The sequence below is a fragment of the Dipodomys merriami genome, unplaced genomic scaffold, assembly GCF_024711535.1.
Source record: "Dipodomys merriami isolate MVZ:Mamm:240054 unplaced genomic scaffold, mDipMer1.0.p SCAF_508, whole genome shotgun sequence".
Lineage (NCBI taxonomy): Eukaryota > Metazoa > Chordata > Mammalia > Rodentia > Heteromyidae > Dipodomys > Dipodomys merriami.
The window spans coordinates 254,890-279,934 of record NW_027206078.1 but is presented as its reverse complement, the minus strand read 5'-3'; the positions used below and the strand labels follow the sequence as shown (position 1 = coordinate 279,934).

At 58.4% G+C, this 25,045-nt stretch overlaps 1 protein-coding gene and 1 long non-coding RNA gene across 3 annotated transcripts; one reads left to right on the top strand and one right to left on the bottom strand.

The window, feature by feature from the left end:
- The first annotated feature begins 5,067 nt into the window (after positions 1–5,067).
- On the top strand, positions 5,068–7,037 carry LOC138810747 (uncharacterized). 2 transcript variants are annotated; one of them, XR_011367235.1, is made up of 3 exons: positions 5,068–5,153; positions 5,743–5,884; positions 6,705–7,037. It is a non-coding gene; the product is annotated as an uncharacterized lncRNA (long non-coding RNA). The 2 variants fall into 2 exon arrangements; XR_011367234.1 differs by having other exon boundaries at positions 6,690–7,037.
- A 13,157-nt stretch (positions 7,038–20,194) lies between these two features.
- On the bottom strand, positions 20,195–24,257 carry LOC138810746 (serine protease 38-like). The gene is made up of 5 exons (XM_069997948.1): positions 24,067–24,257; positions 22,584–22,743; positions 21,697–21,965; positions 21,077–21,216; positions 20,195–20,845 (listed from the first exon to the last, which is right to left on the bottom strand). The coding sequence occupies exons 1-5, from the start codon at positions 24,209–24,211 to the stop codon at positions 20,588–20,590; spliced, it is 972 nt and encodes a 323-aa protein (XP_069854049.1). The 5' UTR covers positions 24,212–24,257; the 3' UTR covers positions 20,195–20,587.
- Between the last annotated feature and the right edge of the window lie 788 nt (positions 24,258–25,045).

The window sequence follows — 25,045 nt, the reverse complement described above, 5'->3', positions numbered from 1 at the left end:
TCTGTGCATGGTGGTGGGATCCTTCCACTCCTGCGCTGTGAGCTCTGTGCATGGTGGTAGGATCCTTCCACTCCTGGGCTGTGAGCTCTGCGTGGTGGTGGTGGGATCCTTCCACTCCTGGGCTGTGAGCTCTGCATGGTGGTGGTGGGATCCTTCCACTCCTGGGCTGTGAGCTCTGCATGGTGGTGGGATCCTTCCACTCCTGGGCTGTGAGCTCTGCGTGGCTGTGGTGGGATCCTTCCACTCCTGGGCTGTGAGCTCTGTGTGGTGATGGTGGGATCCTTCCACTCCTGCGCTGTGAGCTCTGTGCATGGTGGTGATGGGATCCTTCCACTCCTGCGCTGTGAGCTCTGTGTGGTGGTGGGATCCTTCCACTCCTGCGCTGTGAGCTCTGTGTGGTGGTGATGGGATCCTTCCACTCCTGGGCTGTGAGCTCTGCGTGGTGGTGGTGGGATCCTTCCACTCCTGCGCTGTGAGCTCTGCATGGTGGTGATGGGATCCTTCCACTCCTGGGCTGTAAGCTCTGCGTGGTGGTGATGGGATCCTTCCACTCCTGGGCTGTGAGCTCTGCGTGGCGGTGGGAATCTTCCACTCCTGGGCTGTGAGCTCTGCGTGGCAGCGACTTGGGTTTGGCCGCCAGCCTCTCTCCCCTCTGCCAGCTCAGCCACCCTCGCCTGGCCGTGGAGGCTACTCTTGCTCTTTTGTCGGGAAGGATGTTGGTGAGACAGTAACGTGTTCGTGTGAAGCCCAGGGTCCTCTGGGCGTTTGAGTCCGTCAATCCGAGGGTCCAAGGAGCCTGCCTCCAACGTGGGCCTGTGGTGGCTGAGACCCACCACTCAACAGGCACCCCACTCCCCAGAGAGGGCTGGCGCTTTGTAGAGGTCACACAGCGAGCAGAAGGGAGGGAGGAGCTCCCCCAGCTCTCGCCTGGATCTCAGTACAAGGGCCCAGGGAGGGTGGCAGCTCTGGGTGTTGGTAACTGTCACTGATAGTGTCCACCCGGTGACATTTATGATGCCCTGGAGATGTTTCCCATGCCAAATAGCTCAGCAGGGGCCCCATATGGAGGATGAATGTGTGAAATCTAGGACAGTATAGGGGGTTGTAAAGGTTTGGTTATGGGGCACCGGGGCCATGTGGTCCGTGAAGGAGGGGGGGGGAGGGGAGGAGGGGAGGAGGGGGGCTCCCCAGCCCTCCCCACTGGCTGATCTGCCCTAGGGCTCCCCAGACACTGCCTGGGACTGCGGCTTGCCAAGTGTGTGGCACGTGACTGGCTGGGCTAGGAGATGGCGTGCTGTGGCGCTCCGTGCGCGCTCCTGTGTCGGCCAGATGGAGGGAAGCTAGGTGATCCTATCCCCCCGCGCGGGCAGCCGGGCCAGCTGCCCCGGGAGAGGAAGAGAGCGCTGTCTGCAGGAAAGTTGTGCATAGTTCTTTTGGAGGAACAAGGCTGAGCCCCCCAAGGAGGGACCTGTGCTCAGGATAGAGTCCAGAGGCCCTGGAGGAGCCCATGGGGTGAAGGAGCAGGCACAGGGCGCGGAGCGGCTGGGCGGGGTCCGGCCGGGAGTCCAGGACACAGGCCTCTGCGGGTGGCAGGGACCGGCCCTCACAGGCCTCTTCCTGGAGCCGGGTGGGGTGGGGGCTGGGAGGGCTGTCTCCCGCCAGCCCTGGCCTTCCACAGGATCCTGGACTGGACCAGCTCTGGGCAGGGCCACCTCGAGCAGCACCTCTGGGCCTCGAGGAAGCCTGTGCAAAGCGAGAGGGGCTGGGAGAGCTGGCTGTCCTTCCACCTGCCCAGGACAGTGACGTCTGCATGACAGCGAAGGTCACAGTGCCGTGACCCGGACAGAGCAGCAGCTCCCCGCCCAGGGTGGCCAGGCCCGGCTGTCCCTGGCTGTGCCCAGCTGCACCTTTGGCCACCCCCTGTCCATCCTTCGGGCAGTCTGACGGTTCTGCCTTCTCCCCTCTGCCCCCTCGCGTTCCTGGGAAGGACTTGCTGAGCAGGGCCGCCCGGCCCCCGACCTCAGGGTGCCTGAGCTCCTCCAGGGTCTGCATGAAGTGGGGCATGCACTTGGCTCTGACTGCAACCTGGACGCCTCGAAATGGAAGGGCCAGGCCCAAGAAGATGACCCTGGCCCGGGGAAGAGAAGCTGGATCTTTCGGCTTGCGATTGGCATGTGTCTGTGTCTGGGGACGTCAGGTCCAAGAGCCAGGGTTCTAACCCAGGATGCGTTCTGGGCCTCCAGCCTGTGGGGTAGAGCACGGAGCCCCCAGCTCGACACGCATCTCTTCTTGGTCCCCTCTGCCACCCGCATCTCAGCGTGGACATGGGCATAGCGCAGGTGCCTTCTTGCCCTCCTCTGGTCCAGATGGCCCAGCCCCCTCCCCTGTGGTCACAGAGTCAGAACTCTGCCCCCCTCAGGTGAAGCCTGAGCTTCACCTGCCTCGGGCCTCGGGCTCGGGGCTGGGGCCTTTCTCAAAGTGCGTGGGTAGGGGCTACCTGGAATCGTCTGTCTCCAGACCCCTAGCAGGACGTGACCCCTGACATGAAGGAGGGTCCTTCTGAAGAATGGGACTCACTTCCTTGATATACGGGCAGAAAAAACCGAGACCTCAGGGCAGAGCCAGCCTGCAAACCGCCGGCCACCTTGCATGATGCTGATGCTCCTGGGCTTCTGGCAGCCTTTCCTGTCTCTTCTCTTCTCTTCTTCTTGTTCTTTCCCATTTTTGAGAAAGGGTCTTAGCAGGTAGCCAAAGATGGCCTTGAACCCCTGCCTCAGCCTCCTTGGTGCTAGGATCATAGGTATATGTCACCCTTCTCCCTAAAATATACCTCTCCCATGTTGTGTTGCTTTGTTTCACAGTGCTGGAGTGGGATCTAGGGCCTTGTGCCTGCTAGTGCTCTATTCCTGAGCCACATACCCAGCCCTCCTTGGCCTCCTCCTGACCCCAGCCTGGCCGGTCTCCTTCCCGATGGCCTCCACTGGACCGATCACCAGATGCAGGCGAGGTTGTGAAGTTTCCTCATAAACATAGGGACTCTTCACTTAGGGCCTTGACTTTGCGGAATAAGAATTTCTGGACAAGTCACGATGGTAAGAAACTTGGCGGAGCTTTATTGAGCAAGTAAGCAAGCAGGCAAGCAGACAAGCAGACAAACACAGAAGGGCAGAGACACACTCAGAGTATGGGTGCTCTCAAGACAGACAGACAGACAGACAGACAGACACACACACACACACACACACAGATCCTTGCTGTTAGGGCACTTATGGCTGTTTAGGGGTGAGCAGGGAGTTTGGCTTCAAAGTAACATAAAGATAGGCATTTCATCCTTGCTGTATCCACTCCTGGTGTTACCTTCTGGGTTTCTGGATGCTTGGGGTGTTTCTTCCAGGTAAGAAAGCACCCTGCCGTAAAACAGACGCTTCTCCTTGAGATAGGAAGGTGTTCTAAGTTTGGGGGGGGGCGTATTTTTCTCAGGATGCATACGTTAAATCTTGGGGTTAGAAATGCATCCTCAGGATGTCTGTCCTTAAAGCGAAGATGGCACTTCTGTTTCTAAATACCATATTTCTGAGTTGCCTTCACCAGGCTTACTTTCCCCTTAATCTTAAGGGAAGCAGATGAATGACTTCCTCTGTACTTGCTGTAAGCTGGACATACCTCATTCTCCTTGTCTATCCTGCTTCAGAACCTCAGCTCAGCAGGGCGACCAAAAAAGCAGTGGACAGGTGTGGGCAGGGAGCTTAGAATGAGAAAGACAGGTGTACAGAAAGAAAGACAGAAAGACACACTGAGATAGAGCTTGAGAAAGATAAGGGGATGGACTAAGAAAGACAAAGACAGGAAAAGCTGATGCACACACACAGACATACAGACACATACACACAGACACAGACACACAGACAGACACACAGATACACACAGACACAGATACACACAAAGACACACAGACACACAGACATACACACAGACAGACAGATACACACAAAGACACATAGACACAGACACACAGACACATACACACAGACAGATACACACAAAGACACACAGACACACACACACACAAAGACACACAGACACACAGACACATACACACAGACAGACACACATACACACAAAGACACAGACACAGACACACACAGACACACACAGACAGACACACAAACAGACACACAGACACACAGATACACACAAAAACACATAGACACACACAGACACACAGACACAGACAGATACACACAAAGACACAGACACACAGATGCACACACACAAAGACACACAGACACACAGATACACACAAAGACACAGACACACACACACAAAGACACACAGACACACACAGACACACAGACACACAGACACATACACAGACACCTAGACACACAGACACACACAGACACGCAGATACAAAGACACAGACACACACACAGATACACACACAGACACACATAGAGACACACAGAGACACAGACAGACACACACACAGACACAAAGACACACATACGGACACACACACAGACACACACAGACACAGAGACACACATACAGACAGACATACACACAGACACACACAGAGACACAGAGACACAGACACAGGCACACAGGCAGACACACACACACACAGACAAAGCCCCTTCCTGATTCCTTTGTGAGGGTCATAGCAGGACGGGCCTGAGGCCGGCAGCCTACCAAGGCCCAAGAGTCCCTGCCTGCAGCTCCTGCCTCCTCCCGTGCCTGTCAGGTCCGGGACTGTGTGGCCTCTCCGCCCAGCAGCCTGTGGGATCCCCTGTGGGGACTGAGGGGAAGAAAACACTTTAATTCTCTGCAGAGTGTGCTCGGGAGGGTGCTTGTGGAGAGAGCAGGCCTTTGGGGTCAGAGCAGGGAGAGGGCCCAGGGTGCCTCCAGCTGGGGCCAAGCTTCTGGCTGGAGAGAGCTGGTGGTCAGGGCAAGCTGCCAAGTCGTGGGCCAGCCCGGAGCCGGCTGAGGGAGGCCGGGCCGCCGCTCTGCAGTTCCGGGGCAGGGGTGGGGAGAATATTTATGTAAATACGGTGAGCTGCCGGATTCTAGAGGGATGAAATCATGCTCCTCCAGCACGGGGTCTGGGAGCTGGCCAGAAGGGCTGGGCGGGCCGGGGCAGCACCAGACCCTCGGTGAGTGGGGGCTTGGCAAGGGAAGGTGGCCGGGGATGCGGGGAAGTCGGCAGGAGGGCTGGGACTCTGGCCTGGATTCTGACCTGCTCCAGGCCCCGCTTCCCCGCAGGCCAGCCATGATCCGTGGGGATCTGAGTCTGGCCCTTGGCACAGCCATGTGGAAGAAGAGGCATGCAGGGAGGGAGCACCATAACTGAGCTGGGGTCAGCGGGAGCCGTGCTGCAGGGAGTGCTGCAGGGCTCTGGGTTACCCTGCCCTGACTCCTGAGGGCGCCGTGAAGCAGGGCCTTGCAGGGTGTCCCAGCCAGATGTCAGACCTGGGGGCGGGGGGGGGGGGGTCACTGGATGCACTGGAGCACCACGGAGGCATGGGGTAGGGAGGGACTGGTGAGGACACCGCTCTGTGGAACAGTCTCATTGCCCTCTGGCTCAGGTGACCCGGCCTCTTGCTGGCCAGGCCACCGTCATCTTCAGTAGAGGTCTGACACGCACCTGGAAGGCAGACTCTCTTGGCGATGGCTCTGGACTTCGGGCCCTCCGGGTGCAATCTGTCTTCCGTCCAGGGTGCCTGAACTCACTCTCCCTGGCAGTGCTCCGGGCAGGACAGATGTGGCCGCCTCTCCTGCTGCCCAGATCACATTCCTGGCCCTGGATTAAAGCAGTTTTGCAACAACAGAGTGGCCTCTACTCAAACCACCCTTGCACAGCCCAGAGGAGGACATCTGGTAACAGGTATCTGTAGAGAGTCTGTGCTGGGGGCCAGGGCGGGCAGGGGGCGGGGCGTGGAGACAGAAGCCGAGACACAGACCACGGCCATCCAGCTCCACGGCGGAGTCCTCGTGAGCGTGGAGATGCTGGCAGGACCTGCGCCTTGCCTGGAAACATGGCAAGTGCAGGCAGGCCAGATGGCCGGTTTTGGCCTCTGTCCTCGCTCTCTGATTTTGGCGTAGGATACAGATATGTGATCCAGCAGCCAGCTTTGGACCATGAGGAGCTGATCATGAGGCAAAGTCTGACTAGTACAAGAAGGCCCTACCCTAGGCCCAGCCCTAAGCCACTTCCTTTAATTCTGCCAGTGGCAACCGCAGTACCGCCCTGGGTGTGGGCTGAGGGCAGCTCACACAGACACCGGGTGGCAGAATCCACCTGTTAGCAAAGATTGGTGGGCAGGGCCTTGCAGACGGCTCCGGTTCAGGCCCCACGCCTGTGCCTCCCAAGCAAGGAGACCTGTGGCGTCTCCCCGAGACACGTGAGGAAGGACTCCACGTCCTTCGAGGCCTACAGGGAAAGGCAGGAGCCGGAGGAGCGCGTGAGCACCCAGCTCAGACTGCCGCCAGTAAGAGGAGTCGGCGTGGTGCGCAGGGCAGGCCCGTGTCTGGGTGGCTCGTGTGGACGTGTGTGGTGCAGCCGCCTTGCACCCGGGGCCGAAGCACAAGATGTGGGTCCACTGTGGGTGGAGACAGACCCGTCGGCACTGGGCACTTGAGTGTGAGATGTCACCTGTGTTGTGTGTGTGCACACACCCATCTGCTCTTAGTCCCCTGCCTTCCAGGGCTGCCTTCTCCTGTGGAATGGCCGACGCAGTCTGAGATGTTCCCTGGGCAACGTCTCCACGGCACACGCCTGGACTTTGAAGATTCTGGGGAGTCTGAGACGCTGTAGAAGACCGCCCCGTCTCCTTCTCCTCCAGCTCTGTCCTGCTTCCCTGTGGGGCTCTGAGTGTTGGAAAGGGGTGGGGAGGGGCAGTGTGGGCAGAAAAGCCAGCAGCCCCGCTCTGGAGAACTGATGTACTTTGGCAGGAGGGGAAAACATGAGGGGAGTTCCTGCCTGCTGCCAACCCTTAAGTGCCACTGCTCTGGGGACCCTGCATTGGCTGGGAGGAGGTCAGCGCGGGGGCTGGGTGTGGGGCGGGCACTCCGGAGCCCGGCTGGGTGTGGGGCTGTCCCCGAGGGAGCCACACCTGCTGGCAGAGCCTCTGGTCCCTCAGGCTCTGCACTGACTCCAAGAAAACTTTGCTCACCTTTCCTGGCTTCTCTCTCTGATTTCTCTGACTGCACAGCCCCAGGATCCTGCTTCTTCTAGAAGTGTTTCCTGTGTGGATGAGGATTACGCGTTCCAGCACGGATAGCCTTGACCCATGGCGGGCTCTGCCCCACGCCTGAGCTCTGCCCAGGGGTCTGTGGGGTGGTGGGGTGTACGCTGTCTGCCTCCCTTCTGGCTCTTTTGGTCCAGGACCCAGCAAGGGAATGCAGAGGGAGAACTGTCCTCCCAGACTCCCTCTGGGGAGACTCCCCAGAGCAGGCCTGGGGCTCCCGGGGCGGGGAGTGTGTGTGCGCGCAGTACCAGGTCGGTGCAGGCCTGGGGCTCCCGGGGAGGGGAGTGTGTGTGCGCAGTACCAGGTCGGTGCAGGGTGCAGGCCTCCACCCCAGAGTACTTTCACCCCAGCCCGCCCCTCTGAGCCCCACCTTCTCGCTCCTGGGCCCCCAGATGGCTGGTTTGGGAGTGAGTCTTGGGCCAGACTCCCTAGATGACCTGTGAGTGCTGCAGTGTGTGGCCTCAACCTCCGACCTCCGTCCGTGTTCTGGTGATCAGGCAGCCTTGCTGTCCTTTCTCCATGGACCGTCTGGGGTGCATCCCTGGGCGCAGGCCAGGCCTTTGACCAGCAGAGGGAGGTGGCCCACCTGGGAGGGGTCCCCAGAGCCCAGGCTCAGAGACATCCACCGTCATAGATTAGAAGCTTGTTTTTGCTGGTCCGAAATGGAACGGTTCTCTTGTAGACTTCAGAAAGCCTGGGAAATAGAGAAACCAAACACTTGGCCCCTCCAGGCAGCCTCTGCTCCCCTCCCCCTCCCGCCCCCTCCCTCTCCCTCCCACGAATTCTCGGAATTCCTTCCCCAGCCCCTTGCTGGGCCAGGCAGGGAGAGCTGGGCCAGATCTGGAAGGCTGCACTTTTCTTGCTCTCCTGTCAGGTCAGGGCCTCCAGACTGGATCTTGGCAGGCCAGGAGGCTCCGCGCCTCCCACAGCTGACCACTGCCCAAGGCCTTCAAACCCTCATGGTGGCTGCAGGGTCCCCGGCTCACGCCCTCCCTCAGAAGCCTCCACGGAAAGGTCCTCAGTAGATAGCAGAGCTTGCTGGAGGAGGCCAGCTGGAACCCACTGGAGCCCGGAGGGCCGTGGGCTGGCCGTGCACTGCAGCCATCCAGCCCTGGAGCCCGGAGGGCCGTGGGCTGGCCGTGCACTGCAGCCGTCCAGCCCTGGAGCCCGGAGGGCCGTGGGCTGGCCGTGCACTGCAGCCATCCAGCCCTGGAGCCCGGAGGGCCGTGGGCTGGCCGTGCACTCCAGCCGTCCAGCCCTGAAGCCCGGAGGGCCGTGGGCTGGCCGTGCACTCCAGCCGTCCAGTCCTGGAGCCCGGAGGGCCGTGGGCTGGCCGTGCACTGCAGCCGTCCAGCCCTGGAGCCCGGAGGGCCGTGGGCTGGCCGTGCACTGCAGCCGTCCAGCCCTGGAGCCCGGAGGGCCGTGGGCTGGCCGTGCACTGCAGCCGTCCAGCCCTGGAGCCCGGAGGGCCGTGGGCTGGCCGTGCACTGCAGCCGTCCAGCCCTGGAGCCCGGAGGGCCGTGGGCTGGCCGTGCACGGCAGCCGTCCAGTCCTGAAGCCCGGAGGGCCGTGGGCTGGCCGTGCACTGCAGCCATCCAGTCCTGGAACTGGGAGGACCTGACGCTGTTTTGATTTTTTTGTTTTTTTTGTTTTGTTTTGTTTTGCAATGGAGTATCAGAACTGATGGACAGAGAGGCAGAGAGAGATAGAGAGCCATAAACACAGAAAGATAGGAAGAACCACAGACACAGAAGACAGTGACACAGGAGAAACAGGCAGAGACAGAATAAGAGAGAGGCGAGACAGAGACAGAGAGACAGAGAGGACAGACAGAGGGATGGAGGGAAACAGAGAGAGCAATAGTGGAGAGAGAGAGGGATCTGACACACACACACAGACAAGAGAGAGAAAAACACAGACATACGCAAAGAAACAATCAGAGACAGGTAGACAGCGGTGTGCCATCCACAGCTTTGCCAGGTGGACGCGGGCAGCTGCTCTGACCCCGCCCAGCGGTGGCTTTGCCCACAGAGGTCCTGGACCCGCGTGGGAGGGACTGTCTGACCTCCTGCCTGGACCTTCCACGTGGACCCAGCTCACCTGATCTGCACCGCTGGCTTACTACTGGACACACCGAGGCTCCCAGCGTGGGACACGGCGTGCCCACCCTCTCTTGCGGGGCCAGGCCTGGCCGTGTGTCAAGCATTACCCCCTTCCATGGGCACAGTCACAGGGAGGCCCTTACAGCCTCAGAGCACGAGCACGGAGGGCCGTGGAGAGACAGCGGGCACAGCCGCAGCGTACGCGGCTGCCCAGTCCTCCCTCCGGCCATGCTCCATGGTAAGCCTGCTGGGGAGGGATCCCGGAGCAGCAGATGGCCCCCACCTGGCCAGGATCCCCAGGCCCCACCAGGACCGAGTGGTGGAGCTGCAGCTACCTCGTCCTGTAGCTACACACCAAGCCCTTTGCCGCCGCCGCCGCAACACACCCTGGCGTGTATCCACACAGGTGGGACAGCCCCAGGTGGCTTCCTCGGGTGCTCCCTGATAGAGCCCACCCTCCGGTCTCCCAGCAGCCCTCCAGCCGGGGCTTCTTACCGAGACACGGGGGTCCAGAGACTCCACCTTGTGGAAGACTTCAGCTAGCTTCCTCGGCTCGTTTCTCCACCCGTGAAAAGAAGAAATGCTAAAATTTTTCCCAAGCTAAGGATAGAAATTGGCGCCTAACACTACTGGAGGAGCTGGGCATGAGGGGGTCGTTTGTCACGCAGCAGACGCTGGCTGATGCATCCTCACTGTCCCTGTGTACAGGGGGAACATCTGCAGTGTGTCCAGGCCCGCCCTCCTGTCCTCCCCGCTGCAGCCAATTCAAGGCCTATGCTCCTGTGACAGGATTCTGAAGAGGCCCAGACCGAACCCCAGAGCACCATCTCCTACTAACCAGTGCATGGATCTCTGCTGTTCTGTAAGTAGGAAGGGAGGCACAGGGTCCCTGTGAACCTCACTTTGCCATCTCCCCAGGCTGCGGGAGCTCTGCCAACACCATCCCAGAGTCTGCTTCCCCACCTGACCCCAGCATCCACTCCACTCCCACAAGGGCTCCGGCCCAGAGACCTTCCCTGCCCGCCCTCATCTGTGAGCGCAGCGCCGAGACGCGTTATTTCACCTGCTGGGTCCCGCATTCCGGGGCAGGGCTGGGGTAGGTCATAAAAACGTTGCGGTAACCTATATATTATTTTTATACCGGTGCTTAACACGGTGTCTTTGACACATGCAGGGAAGCCCCGTCATAAATCAAGCATGGGGCCCACCGTGAGCTACACAGGGGGTCACCAGCCTCTCACATGTGTGCGCAGGCCCCAGTGGCCGCTCTCCTGGGGCCCAGCTTCAGGCCCGTCTGGGGTCCAGCTGCCCTTGCCTCCCACAAAGCCTCCCTGAGAGTGGGGAGAGGGTCCAGGCCAGAAATGCTAGGCAGAGCTCACTTCGGACTTAAAAGCCACAGCTCCTGTAGGTGTGTCTGCCTGAGTGTACTCAGGTATGTCTTGTGTGGGCAGTGGTACACACACGTGCATTCCTGTATAGAGAGGTGTGCCTGTGCACATAAGTGGGCTTGTGTGTGTGCAATGTGCGTGCATGTGTGTGCACAAGCAGCCCTGTGTGTGCAGATCTGTGTGCACAAGCGGGCTCATACCTACAGGATGCTTGTGTGGACCTGCGTACACTAACTTATGCGCATAAGCAGGTGTATTGTGCAGGTATAGGTTCATTTGTGTGAGTATAAGCGGGTCTGTGTGTGCAGATAGGTACTTGTGTGTGTGTTTGCGTGTGTACATGCAGGTTTGTGTTCAAATGTGTACTCGTGTGTGTGCATGTTTCACTGTGTGTGCACGCATGTGCATGCACCATGTTTGTGTGTGGGGTGTGTCCCAAGCACACAGTGCACCTTGAGCCCTCCTGCTCCTCGGTTTGTTCAGTGGGCCCAGGGTCTTCCTCTCCAGCCCCTGCTGGCCCTGGACTCTGTGGTCTTTCTCCCAGGATGGCCAGGTGGATGGCGCCATCCCCAAGCTCCCAGAGGCTTAGGACCCGGATGGTGCCAGGGCTCCCCAGGCCTGGCCAGGGCTGGGCCACAGCCAGGCGGAGGGGGTGTCTGTCTGCCCCCGCATGCCGCAGACACGGCAGGGCTGCCCTGGACGGGGCCTGCAGGGGACGATGTGGAAGTGGAGAAGGGGAGGCAGCAGGGGCTGGCCCTGGGGCTTTTGCACAATGTGGGCCGCTCGGTCTTCGCGGGCTCCTGGGTGCTGGCTCACAGGTGAGGGCTGCACCAGGCCGGCCAGCAGCACTGTGTCCTGGGGAGAGGAGGACACTAGTGGCGCTGGCAGAGAGGCCCCAGAGGAGGTAGCAGCAAGCTGCAAAGAGAACACCCGGGAATGCTGCTCCCAGCCACGGTGGGGGACAGCAGCCCTGGAGCCTCCTCTGGAGAGCCCCCTCCTCCAGGACGTCCCTACCAGGGCTCAGGGCCTCTGGGTCCCGTGGGCCGCGGGTATCTGCAGCGGGAGGCGATGCCCAGGGCATGTGTGTAGTCCGGTGCCACCTGGACTGGGGTGTGGGTGAGACAGGTCTCTGGGCCCTCTGGAAGGGCTGGGCAGGGGCTGCTCGCAGAGAACTGTCGGAGGCGAGGTGGACAGCAGAGAGGCTCGGAGAGAAAGCAAGAAAACAAACTGGAGGACAGGAGCAGTAATGGGGAGCAAGCGTCCTGAGTGCTGGCTCCCCAGTCCTGTCTGTCCCACGGACAAGGCCTTCCTCTGCAGTGCCTCAGCACGGGCACGGCACTGACCCCCGAGGCTTTCTGGGTTTAGGCCCTGTGCCTGCCGATGCCAGACACGGCGGGTAGCCTGGTCAGGCGTCTGAGACCCCACCGCCCCTCCGGGAAGGGCGCCCTCAGCCCGAGCGCCCCTCCACCTTGCTCAGGAAAGGGGATGAGAGGTGGGGGCTGGTCCCCCTGCCACAGCCTGCAACACACTCACACGTGTGCAATGCGCATGTACACGTGTGCACACGTTTGTACATGTGCGTGCATGCACGTATACGTGCACAGGCGCACAGAGTGGAGGTGGTGTCTGCCTTCCACTCTGACACATTTTATTAAAAAGGAAGAAGGAAAAAGAAAGGAAAATATACGAGAGTCTCCCACAAGGACCACACACGGTGGCCTGGTGCGGCAGCCACAGGGCCGGCTGAGCCCCAGCTGGCACCGCGGCAGCGAGCCTGCCACCTCCAAACCCAGACCCCCGAGGCAGCCGCGGTTGAGGGTTGGAGCCGGAGCCGGGGGGTCCCGGCTCGGGGTTCCTCACACCATCACTGTCCACTGACTCCTCTAGGACTTGGGACCTGAGGTCACGTGCGGTTTGGGGGCAGACAAGGAAAGCCTTGTCCCTTATGGTGGTTGGGGGGGGGGTCATTTTGCCACAGCCCCTACCCAACACCCTTGGTGTTGACTGTGGTGCTGACCCAGAAAACGACCATCCTCGGCCTCCAGCCCACTGCTACCCCACACAGACCTTGGCTGTGCACCTCCGTCCTTCCTGGGCCTGGCACCGTGGCCTGCACTCCCCTCCCCTCCCAGAACCCCTCAACAGCCATGTTCCCCATGGGGACAAGATTTGGGAGTCTGGCTGCCTCCCCCTGAGCCCCTTAAGGCTGTGCATTTGTGGGTCTAACGAGAGTCCAGGAGCCTCAGGGAACACAGGGACCGGGACCCTGGCTCGGGAGGCTGCTCCCACCCCCCCATGAGGAGGTCCAGGCTCCGGCCTGCCCCCTTCTGGGGAAGGGTTACATCACTACCAACTGAGGGGCTGCGGCCGCCCACACCCCCACCCCAATGTGTCTGCCCCTCACATTTGCTTCTGAAGGAGACAATTGCGCCGGACCTCGCTGGAAAAAATGTTCTCATTGTGAACATAAACAGGCAGCCCTGGCCTCTGCCAGATGTCCCTGGAAAATGTGTAGGACCCCAGTCAACATATGAAATTTCCATCAAGCTTTTTATTAATCAGGAGGTATTTGTTGTAAACCAACTCCTTCCCCGTCCCTCTGGGTGTCCCGGGAGAGACCCGGTCCCCTCCGGGACCGTCCAGCTGCCTTGTCTCCTGCCTCCCCACCTGACTCCGGCGGAGGAAAACTCCGGGCTCTGAGGCCAGCGGGACAAGCCACAGGGCCAAGCACATTCCTCGGCATCCTGGGCCGCTGCCCTCGAGTGACCAGAACCCTTCCCACCATCTCCGGCAGCGCGCCTCCACCCCTGCCCCGGCTGGGCCTGCGCAGCCTGGCTGCTTCCAGAGGCTCTGGACAGCTCAGCGGTGATCTCTTTTATGGGGTGGGAGACTCATAAAGGACCAAGAGCCCCACTTAGAAGCTGAGAAGCTTGGCTGGCTCTGCAGTCCAGGGAGGAGGGGCAGGCCCAGCCCTGGGGGTAGAGGCCTGGGAGGGGAGACCTGGGGAGGGGAGGCCTGGGAGGGGGGCCTAGGAAAGGGAGAATTGGGGAGGGGAGATGACTGGGAGGGGGAAAGCCCTGGGCAGGGACGACCTAAAAACTGGAGGTCTTCATTGGGGAAGAGGATGGGGGGGGTGAGGCCTGAGGTGGGCACTGGAGCTCTGTGAAAGGCAGAGGGGAGAGTGGGGTCCCGGGGAGCTCTGCTGGGACGTGTGTGTATACCCCAATGTTCCCGACCCCTCTGCAGGCCTGGCACCCTCAGATCTGCACCACGGCCAGGGGAGGAGTCTCCGTACCGTGGGCCGCCGTGGTTGGCCGAAGCGGTGGGGTGCTTCCCGCCGTTCCCCCGTGGACATGGAGGGTGTGTGCCGGGCGCCGGGGGCTCCCGTCTGCAAGCCTAGCTACTCAGAAGGCTGAGATCTGAGGCTAGGCTTTCCATTAACCACCAAAGAGCTGCACATGGAGCTATGGTTCAAGACCTGGTTAGAGACCAGGTCTTGAGCAAGACAGAGAAAAAAACAAAACACCTCAGGGGCAGTACCTAAGTCCAGGGTTCAAGCCCCAGGACTGGTGTGTTTATGAGAGAAAGTAGAGCCAGGATTGGGACCAGGCTATTTGGGTCTAGGGCTTCCCAAACAGTCCTGGGGAGCAGAGCCCTCCCTGAGCTCTTTACCCACCCCAGGACTTTCAGTTCCTACCTTTCGGTCTCCACCCCTTGGCTGTCACCCTGCTTCAGTTCACCCCTGCCCACCAGGGGTGGGCTGAGGGCTGACGGACTGGTAAGACCTCCCTCTATGGAGTGAGTGCACAGACCCTGCCTAGCAAGGGACTCTTTTCTTATAGGGCTGGACCAGTTAGAAGGGCTGCAAAGACCACAGGAGAAGATGAGGGGACGTCTATTCATTTGCCCATACCAAAGGCTTTGTTCTGGGTCCCCCAAAGGTGACAAGAGATGACCTTTCAACCCTGGAGCTCACTACGCAGCAACAGTACACACTGCTGGGTGGAGTGCTGGACAGAATCCCTAGCAGTCTAAGCCTTACCGGGGCCCAGGCCTGTTATCTGAGCCTGGGTCCTGTGGTAACGGCTGGGAAATTAGATACTGGTTTCCACGTCAGTATCTCTATGGCTCTAAAAGGAATCCTGTAGATATAGCCTGGGACTGCTACATTCATGGCGGCCCTACCCTCTCCACCAACTCACCTGGACACTTCATTGTTCAAGAAAGGACACAGGCATACTCTTGTCCATCAGAGTGAAAGGGTGAATTTTGTGTTTTTCTTCCTGTCCCTGCCCAGAGGAACACACACACTCACACATCTGAAGCCACAGGGGGAGGTTCATGGCTGGCTACACTGCAGCACACATGAAGGACTAGTAGGGTACTCAGGATCCAGGCCAGCTCCAGCGTGAAACAAGACCTATCTTACAGAAAACTAACACAGGCTGGGAACATGGCTCAGTGGTAGAGCACTGGCCCAGCATGTATGAAGCCCTGGTTTTGATTCCTCAGCACCACATACACAGAAAAGGCCAGAAGTGGTGCTGTGGCTCAACTGGTAGAGTGCTAGCCTTGAGCAAAAGCAGCTAAGGGACAGCGCCCAGACCCTGAGTTCAAGCCCCAGGACTGGCAAAAAAAGTAAAAAGAAAAAAGGAGCTGGGTGTTGGTGGCTCACACCTGTAATTCTAGCTACTCAGGAGGCTGAGATCTGAGAGTCACGGTTCAAAGCCAGCCTGGGCAGGCAAGTCCGTGAGATTCTTATCTCCAATAAACTACTCAGAAAACCAGAAGTGGCACTGTGGCTCAACTGGTAGAGCACTTGCCTTGAGCTGAAGAGCTGAGGGACAGCGCCCAGGCCCAGAGTTCAAGCCCTATGACCCGCCAAAACAAAAGAACAAAGGAAATAACCAACACTAAACAAGTTTGGTGGAACAGCTCAAGTTGTGGAGCACCTGCTTAGCAAGTGTGAGGCCTGAGCTGAAACCCCAGTGCTGTCAAAAATAGAGTAACTAGGAGTAAGAAAGTACTGCTGACATTCGCTAGTTTAAAAAGATTGTGTATTATTTTTTACCTTCATCTACTTAATTGATTTCTATTTAGTTTGAATTTTTCTGATGTAGGACTTTGGTTCCTTTCTCATTTAGAAATAAGGGGGATTCAAAGTTATTTTCCCTTAATCTCTGAAGACTCTCTAGCTTCTGGCATATAGTAAATATCTTCTTAGGTGGTCTGATTTCAATTAAAATCTCCTTATATAGTAATGTTTATTTTAAACATTTATTTTTTCTATGTAGTCAGTTTTCCAAGTTGTTCTAAGATGTGACATAAAATATGCACAAAATTCATGAAATAGTAGAAAACATGCACCTGTATCTTTAGTACTCTGATCAAACAGCAGAGGTATACTTTTCATAACTAACAGAAAGTTACCAGCTGTTACATATTATTGCTTTAGTTAATAGCTAAATTAGTATAACTATTGTGGAGAATACTATAGAAGGATTTTCCTCAAAAAATTGGAAATAGATCTACTGTAAGATCCTCACAATAGCCAAGAAATGAGAGCAGTGAGGTATCCTCTGATGGATGTACGGATGAAGACATGGAATACATATTACAAACACCCATTATTAAAGGGGAAACCTGTCATCTGTAGCCTGGTGGATGGGGCTGGAGACCGGTGACAGGCAGCATGAGCGGGGCAGAAGGACAAGCCCTGCATCATCTCAGAGGTGGACATCAAGAGCTGGTCCCACAGAAGTAGCGCACAGAGGAATGGCTGCCAGAGCCTGGGAAGGGCGTGTGGGAGGGGTGGAAGGATGGTTCATGGGGTCTTGGGTCCATCTCGACAACTTCTAATGTTCTATAACACCAATGTGGTTGACGAGAGTTATGCTGACTATTTCAAAATGGTAGTAAAAGAGAATTTTGAGTGTCCCCAATACAAAGAAGTGGTAAACAGTAAATGTTTGTTGATCAATAGGTTAGTTACCTGGATCTGAACATTGCACATTCATACCTGATGGAAATACCACAACTACCCCCCTCCAACAAATATGTACGCTTGTGATGTGTCAGCTAAAAATAAAATATGTGAGGGAGGAGGGGGGACCTGGGACTCTGGGTGGCGGGTGGATGGGAGGTGGGTGGAGAATAGAGGGTAGAGACAGGCACCGGAGAGCTGGTGCAGGGAACTCAGGGTTCATGTCCACCGTAGACTTGAGGTGAGGCCTGGGGGGAAGCCATGCTGAGAGGCTTTATATCTATACAATATATAATATCTATAGCCAATATGTATGCATCTGTAAGTGTATTTCTACACGTGTGTATGTGCATGAGTGTGTACATACACATACACAGTGATGGATGGTAGCACTTAGGAAGTAGAGGCAAGAGGCGCAGGGCCTGGCCCTCTGGGGTCTTCCTTAGGAGGCAATGCAGAGCCCACTGATTCTGCACAGTACGGGACACTGCCGTGAATGCCTGCCCGCTGGAGATGCGGGAGAGCACATCCTACTCCAGGCTTACAGATTCAACGCTTGCAGGGTTTCCTGGAAACAGAGATGGACCTTCCTGGCGTCTGAACTCTCATCAGGCATCTCAATCTACCCAATATCCCGAGCACACATCCAACAGAGGCCCAATAAATGCTGACTGACCTGGTGTGCAATGCACACCTGTGAGTGGCTTGGGAGCAGACATGGGCAGAGGGGACAGACGCAGGTCCCTCTGGGGGAGCAGACAGCATTCCCAGCCTGCAGCAGAGCAGAGCAGCTGGGGGACCATTGGGGGCCAGGCCCTCAGATATCCGTTCTTGCTGGAAGGTTCTGTAACGGGAGACTCTAAAGCTCAAAGCAAATGAGATGCTAGAGAATCTTAGTCCTCAGATTGTGAGACTGGCACACTGCCCCTGCGCCAGGAGGACAACTCCTTAGTCTTAATTTGCCTTTGCCACCGCAAGCCTTAGCCCCCAAGTGGGGCACCACCACGTGCCTCACACAGGCAGGCCCCTGCTGCACACAGCCTTTCTCTGGATGGCATAGGAACCCACAGAGACGCTCACTCAAATGCACTGTGGTCTCTAGGCAAGTCCAGTTTCCTAAATGCCAGAGGAATGCCCCCTAGTGACGGGAGAAGTCAGGATACCACTAAGCAGCTGCTCGGGTGTCTGTGGAGGAAGGTCACGCTGTGGGAACTATAAACTGAGAAGGCCACAGCTGCATGGAATAGCAATCTGAGGGTATCCTCAAGTCTTCACACACAAGCTCAACCAGCGAGGGAGGGGGAGAGGTGTGGGTGCCAACAGTGATGACAAGGGAAGAGACAAATGCTCACCCTGCTTGAAACCTTACACAGGGTACACCTGCGCATGTATGTAAAGGTTTTGTTCAGTAAAAATTAAAAATACTGGAAATTCATGCCTGTAACCCTAGTTACCCAAGAGACTAAGAGCTGAGGATCACAGTTCAAAGCCAGTCCAGGCAGAAAAGTGTAGGAGTATTATCTTCAATTAACCAGTGAAAAGTCAAAGTGGAGGTGTGGCTCAAGTGGCAGAGTGCCAGCCTTGAATAAAAAAGCAAGCAAGAGCATGGGGTCCTGTGTTAGGCACCAGTACCAGCACAATAAGGAAGGAGGGAGAAAGGAGGGAAGGAAGAAAGGAGGGGAGGAAGGAAGGAAGGCAGGTTAAATAAGCCTTAAATCTTTAAAAAAAAAAAAAAACAACAAATAAATGCCATTTTAATGAGCTATAAAAGGATTCCTGAAAATATAGTCCTACAAAATGCATGTTCAGTGGCCACTCGGTCCCACATGAAGGCCACAGGCTCATCGGCCTACGCGTGTGGTGGGAGGCTTTGTTTCTGGAACATTTACTATTCCAGGCAGTTGGGTACAAGTGTGCAGTTTCAGAAACCAATGACTTAGTCAAGACAACACAGAGATATTATCAAAGAAGGCTTACTCACGGCTTCCAAGGTCTTTGCAGTTCTTGGAGTTTCCTGTCTGGTGCATCCAAGGACTGAGGGAAGTTCTAGCTTGCATAATGACATCGAAATAGGGACAGCCAGGTGGGGTGCTCACCACTGCACAAGATGCACGAGCAGCCATATTCCTGGTGGCACACAGCTTTTATTCTGACCTATGAGAACTAAGCCACAGCTTGCATTGCCCTTTGGCTCTTCCTCCCTGTGGCAGAGTGGGAGTCCTGAGCTGCTGCAGAGGCCTTAGATATCCTTTAGGAAGACAGACTCCCACATTAAGGCTCGCGAAGTTTTTAGGGTCTTCCACACGGATGAAGATGTTAGAAGATAGCCAGGGAAAGAAATAAAAATGATCCCATGTGTTACGTATTTTCCAAATTGTAATAATGCAAATGCAATCCTTCATTGTAATTACCTTCATTGCAATTTTATACCGGATGGTAAGACCAATAAGGACCACACAACCTAGTCATTCTGTGTCCTCTCCTACACCCAGGATTGTGGCCCCTTTGTAGTCTTATGGATGTTCTATGGGATTTGTTTAATTTTTCTGAAGTACTGAAAGAATTCTATGCTCAACCACTCTTAAGTGGCTAAAGTCTACTTGCTCAGTATTATATGATTTCCTGGATCAACTCAATTTTGCCATGAAAACTTGGGTACTTTTGAGGCTATAAATGACGTCATACGATTTTCCACAAGTACTTGGGCTGATTCTTATGTGGGCTTTATCCATTAGTTGTTCAGTTTTGAACTGTCCAGTCTTTGTGGCATGCTGTGATTGCAGGGTCTATATGGGACATTTTTCTTTCTTTTTTGTACTGATCCTGGAGCTTGAACACAGGGCCTAGCTCTGTCCCAGAGCTTTTCTGTTCAAAGTCAGTGCTCTACCACTGGAGCCATAGCTCCATTCTGGCTTTCTTCTGGTTAACTGGAGATAATAGTCTCACAAACTTTCCAGTGCAGGCTGGCTTCAAACCCTGACCTCAGATCTCAGTCTCCTGAGTAGCTAAGATTACAGATGTGAACCACTGGTAGCTGGCTTGTATGGCATGTTTTTCTATCTTCTGGGTTAGTCCCTCCATACCTACACCTCACTGGCCTTCATATTTATTTTTTTCCTGGGCTTTCTTGCCTGACAGTAATTTGATATAAACTCAGATTTCTGAATAGTTAGGATTACAGATGCGAGCCACTGGGACCAGTGTGTTTGGTCTTTTCAAACTGGTGTTCAAGTGTCTTCAAAACTCTGTTATAATGCCAGGCTATTTAAATGACTGATGCCCCGTCCTCATCCACAGATTCCCACAGGTGATGTATAATTGTCAGGCTCAATTTGGTCTGTGGGCACCTGTTTTTGGTGGACCTATAGTCTTCCTTCTGTCTGTGGGCACTCACCTTTGCATGAGGGAAGAAGCCTGTAGTGACTCTAGGGTACAAAGACTAGTTCAAGAGCTTTGATATGCTTGCTTCATAAACATTTAATAATCTTATCTCAATGCATCCAGTCTAAACATATGTCTCCCCCGCTGCATCCCTTGTGCTTTCCTAGGCAGTTCCTGCTCCTCTCCCCCTCCCCTCATTTCTTCTTTTGCTCACATCCTCACTAACCGATGTCTGGGTCTCTCTTGGCTCTAGAGAGACTGGCAGGAGGTACATGAGACCTTGTAGGGTGGCCATTCCCTTGACAGAAACAGGGTACGAAGAAGCTACAATGATGAAAGTGGTGTTGTGGCTCAAGCGGTAAGAGCGCTGGCCCTGAGCAGAAGAGCACAGGGTCGGCGTCCAAGCCCAGAGTTCAAGCCTCATGACTGACAAAAAAAAGGCACCAGCACCAGCCACAAGGAAGCTTGGGATGAGGGTCTCTGCCCTCAAAACACTGTCAGGCATGCAGTCAGCATGGCCACAGATACACTAATGGGAGCCCCCAGAGATGGACAGAGGTCCGGGACTGGCTGACTGGGAAGGGGAGTGATCTCTACGATATGACGTATCCAATCTGAGTAGTAAGAGACCCGAGCATACACTCCGGGGAACATGGGGAGGGCACACCCACGGCCCCAGCTCACAATTCCAATCTGAAACCAGATATGGTTGAATTCACATGCCAGAGGGCCTCCAGAATCACCCTGCAAAGGAAGAGAACTATCTGTAATCTGGGAGCCATCTTACGTGCTTAAACAGAGATGGTTACCCATGGCTCTCCAGCTCACCCAGCCCCTGCCCTCAGCTGCAGCAGCCCAAGGCTGCAGAGCTGAGACTCAGTGCAGGTGTGCTGTGGTCCTTCACTGCGACTGCGGAGAGCCAGGGTCGGGGCCCCTTGCCTAGCCCTGCCTCCAGGTGATGTAGTGGGGATATACCTCACACACAGTCTTGGATCTGAAGATGTCCCCAGCACAGATCATGTCTGACATGATGTAAGATTTCCCATAGAGTATCTGGCACAGAGTCTGGGAGATCAGAGGCAACTGGATCTCCTGCAGGTCATCCACAGTTTGGCCTGTGAGGAGAGGAGTAAATCAGTCAGATGAATTCTTCCAGCCTACCACAGGTGAGGTCCTGCTCCCTAAGGCCAGGAGATAACATTGGAGCTCTTGCCAACATGAGAGAGAGTCTGCCCACTCGCAGGAAAAGCCCCGCCCAGACACAACAAGCCCCTCCCGCACCAGCAGGAGCCCTTCCCTGGTACAGGAGCAGAGCCAGAACCTATGGAAATGCTTACCCACTCACACACATTCGTTTTCTGCCACACTATGGATAATTTCTATTGACCAGTCTTCGAGTTCAGGTTCTTTTCAGCTGTGCTCAGTCCTCTAACCCACAAAAGAACATTTTTGTCTCTTACAGTAAGCTTTTATTTCTAGCATTTCCAGTAGGTTCTTTACAGTTTGCATCTTTCTGCTTGGACTGGTCTCCTACCTACTCCTCAGACTCTGGTCAGCACCATTCCACTTTTCTGAGATCTGTGTTTTGTTCTTACCTTGTGATGCCAGTCCCCACCCAGTGGCCCAGCAAGAAACACTGGTAAGGTTCACATTGGTGGGTGCCAGGCAGATGGGGAGTACTGAGTCAGAAAACACAAGGGGGCTCTTCAGCTGCACCAGTGCCACATCTCCTCCAACAGGGTGATACTTGGCATAGGTGGGGTGTATGATCACCCGGTTCACTTCATACCACATTGTGTGCTTGTCAGCCACCTTCAGGTTCATGATGCCCACATACATGTCAAAACCACGAATGTTCTTGTCCCTGTTGGTCAGAACAAAAGCCACTGCACCCTGTGCCTACAGACAAATCTGAAAAGGGGCAGAGGTCAGGACTGGAAGCCCAGTCCCTGTGGGTGGCTCCTTGGGGACCTGTGTCCGGCTGCTGGCTGAGCTGTTCTCAAAGAGACCCTAGCCTGGGGCCACAGAGAATCCAGGAATCATCAGGCGCCTGTGCCCCCGTGGTGGGAGCCCCATGTCCATGCACAAGGCCTAGCTGCACCTCCTGCTGGGGGCAGATGGCCCAGACTCACCCAGGGCTCGTGTGGGTGGAGGGCAGCTCTAGCCTGAGGACCATGCTGTTGGAGAGGCCGCCAAGGTGGATGAGCCCCGGGAGATGAGTGAGGAGAGGATAAAGCCTCTTTGGAGACAGTCCTGAGTGTGGGTCCCGGGCTGTGCACCCCGCACCCAGTAAGTGAAGTGTGCTGGCCTCTGAGTGTCAGCCTGCAACTGTCAGACTTGGGGGCAGGACTCGGACCTGGCACCGGAGGGGCTGGGCGGGGACAGGACCACCGGGGAGGGAGGACGGTCAGGAGTCCCGTCCTCCCCGCCCCTCCTCCCCACACCCTCTCCTCCCCGCGCCCCACTCCCCCGCGCCGCCCACCTGTCGAAGCAGTGCGCGGCCGACAGCACCCAGTACTCGTTGAGGACGGAGCCGCCGCAGACGTGCAGGCCGGCATAGTGCAGGCTGACCTGCCACGGCCACCGCGGGGAGGCGGGCTCCCCGCCCAGGATGCGACCCCGCAGGGCCACCCGGCCGCAGGCTGCGGGATGGAGCCGAGTGGCAGCCCGGGCCTCGACAGCCCGGCCCTGCGCGCCCGGGACAGGGGGGGGGGGATGAGAGATGCGAGGAGGGGACGGGGGGGGGGGGAGATGCGAGGAGGGGAGGGGGGGAGGGGAGATGCGAGGAGGGGAGGGGGGGAGGGGAGATGCGAGGCGAGGACGGGGGGAGGGGACGGGGGAGATGCGAGGAGGGGACGGGGGGAGGGGGAGATGCGAGGAGGGGACGGGGGGAGGGGGAGATGCGAGGAGGGGAGGGGGGGAGATGCGAGGAGGGGAGGGGGGAGGGGAGATGCGAGGAGGGGAGGGGGGGAGGGGAGATGCGAGGAGGGGAGGGGGGGAGGGGAGATGCGAGGAGGGGAGGGGGGGAGGGGGAGATGCGAGGAGGGGAGGGGGGATGAGAGATGCGAGGAGGGGGGAGGGGAGATGCGAGGAGGGGAGGGGGGGAGGGGAGATGCAAGGAGGGGAGGGGGGGAGGGGAGATGCGAGGAGGGGAGGGGGGGGAGGGGGAGATGCGAGGAGGGGAGGGGGGATGAGAGATGCGAGGAGGGGAGGGGGGAGGGGAGATGCGAGGAGGGGAGGGGGGGAGGGGAGATGCAAGGAGGGGAGGGGGGGAGGGGAGATGCGAGGAGGGGAGGGGGGGAGGGGGAGATGCGAGGAGGGGAGGGGGGAGGGGGAGATGCTAGGAGGGGACGGGGGAGGGGGAGATGCGAGGAGGGGACGGGGGAGGGGGAGATGCTAGGAGGGGACGGGAGGGAGGGAGATGCGAGGAGGGGACGGGGGAGATGCGAGGAGGGGACGGGGGAGATGCTAGGAGGGGACGGGGGGGGGAGATGCGAGGAGGGGACGGGGGAGATGCGAGGAGGGGACGGGGGGGGGAGATGCGAGGAGGGGACGGGGGGGGAGATGCGAGGAGGGGACGGGGGAGATGCGAGGAGGGGACGGGGGGGACGCGGGGAGATGCGGGGAGGACAGGGGACGTGGGGGGGGACAGGGGGCAGGGGGAGATGCGGGGCGGGGGACGCGGGGTTCTAGGGTTAGGGTGCGGGACGCGGGGCGGGGGACGCGGGGGGCTAGGGTTAGGGTGCGGGACGCGGGGGGCTAGGGTTAGGGTGCGGGGCGGGGGACGGGGGGCTAGGGTTAGGGTGCGGGATGCGGGGCGGGGGACGGGGGGCTAGGGTTAGGGTGCGGGATGCGGGGCGGGGGACGCGGGGGGCTAGGGTTAGGGTGCGGGATGCGGGGCGGGGGACGCGGGGGGCTAGGGTTAGGGTGCGGGGCGGGGGACGCGGGGCGGGGCACCGGCCTACCCACGGCGCTGCTCAGGGACGGCCCCTGGCTCCGGAGGTGTCGGGCGGCCGCGGCCCGGCTGGAAGAGTCTAGAAGGAGCAGGAGCAGCAGCGCCGCGGGGGCCGAGGGTGGAGGCGAGGCCTCGCCGGGGGCAGCGGCGGCCATGAGGCCCGCGGCGCCCCGAGGCCGCCCGGGCCTGCGCGCCGGCGGCTGAGGGCCGGATCCAGGCCGGACGGCGAGCACGTGACACCCGGCGCGGCCGCGCATGCCCGTGGGGAGCACGTGACACCCGGCGCGGCCGCGCATGCCCGTGGGGAGCACGTGACACCGGGCGCGGCTGCGCATGCCCGTGGGGAGCACGTGCGCTGGACGAGGGCCGCATGGCAAGCACGTGACACCTGGCGAGGACGCGCGTGGTAAGCACGTGACCTGCGCACGCTGACGGCGCCCCAGCGGGCGATCCCGCGCCCGGCGGCGTCCAGCGGCCCGGGCGGCCCGCGAGCTCCGACGGCCGCGGCGGCAGGCGCGGGCTCCCCGGACAGGGCCGCTGGGACCCTGGCCCCGTCGGATCCGCCTGCCGGGCCGGGCCGGCCTCTCCGCAGGGCGCGCCGGAGGCTCCCCCAGGTGCGGCGCGGTGCGGGACGCGGGCCTGAGCGGGCCCTGCGGTCCGGTCCTCACGGCGGGGCCTGTGCCAGGGCCCGGAGCGCGCGTCGGGCCGCAGCCGCTGCGGACAGGAGGGGCGGGGCAGGCGACGGGAGGGGCGGGGCAGGCGACGGGAGGGGCGGGGCAGGTGACGGGAGGGGCGGGGCAGGCGACGGGAGGGGCGGGGCAGGTGACGGGAGGGGCGGGGCAGGTAACGGGAGGGGCGGGGCAGGTGACGGGAGGGCGGGGCAGGTGACGGGAGGGGCGGGGCAGGTGACGGGAGGGGCGGGGCAGGTGACGGGAGGGGAGGGGCGGGGCAGGTGACGGGAGGGGCGGGGCAGGGGCGGGGCAGGTGAC

Bases quoted from the DNA above. Each gene is read 5' to 3' on its own strand.
- LOC138810746 (XM_069997948.1), bottom strand. From the start codon at position 24,211: ATGGCCGCCGCTGCCCCCGGCGAGGCCTCGCCTCCACCCTCGGCCCCC. The intron at 22,744-24,066 runs GTAGGCCGGTGC...TCCATCCCGCAG, and splicing joins GTCCCTGAGCAGCGCCGTGG to CCTGCGGCCGGGTGGCCCTG. The intron at 20,846-21,076 runs GTATATCCCCAC...CTTCCTTTGCAG, and splicing joins GATCCAAGACTGTGTGTGAG to GGTGATTCTGGAGGCCCTCT.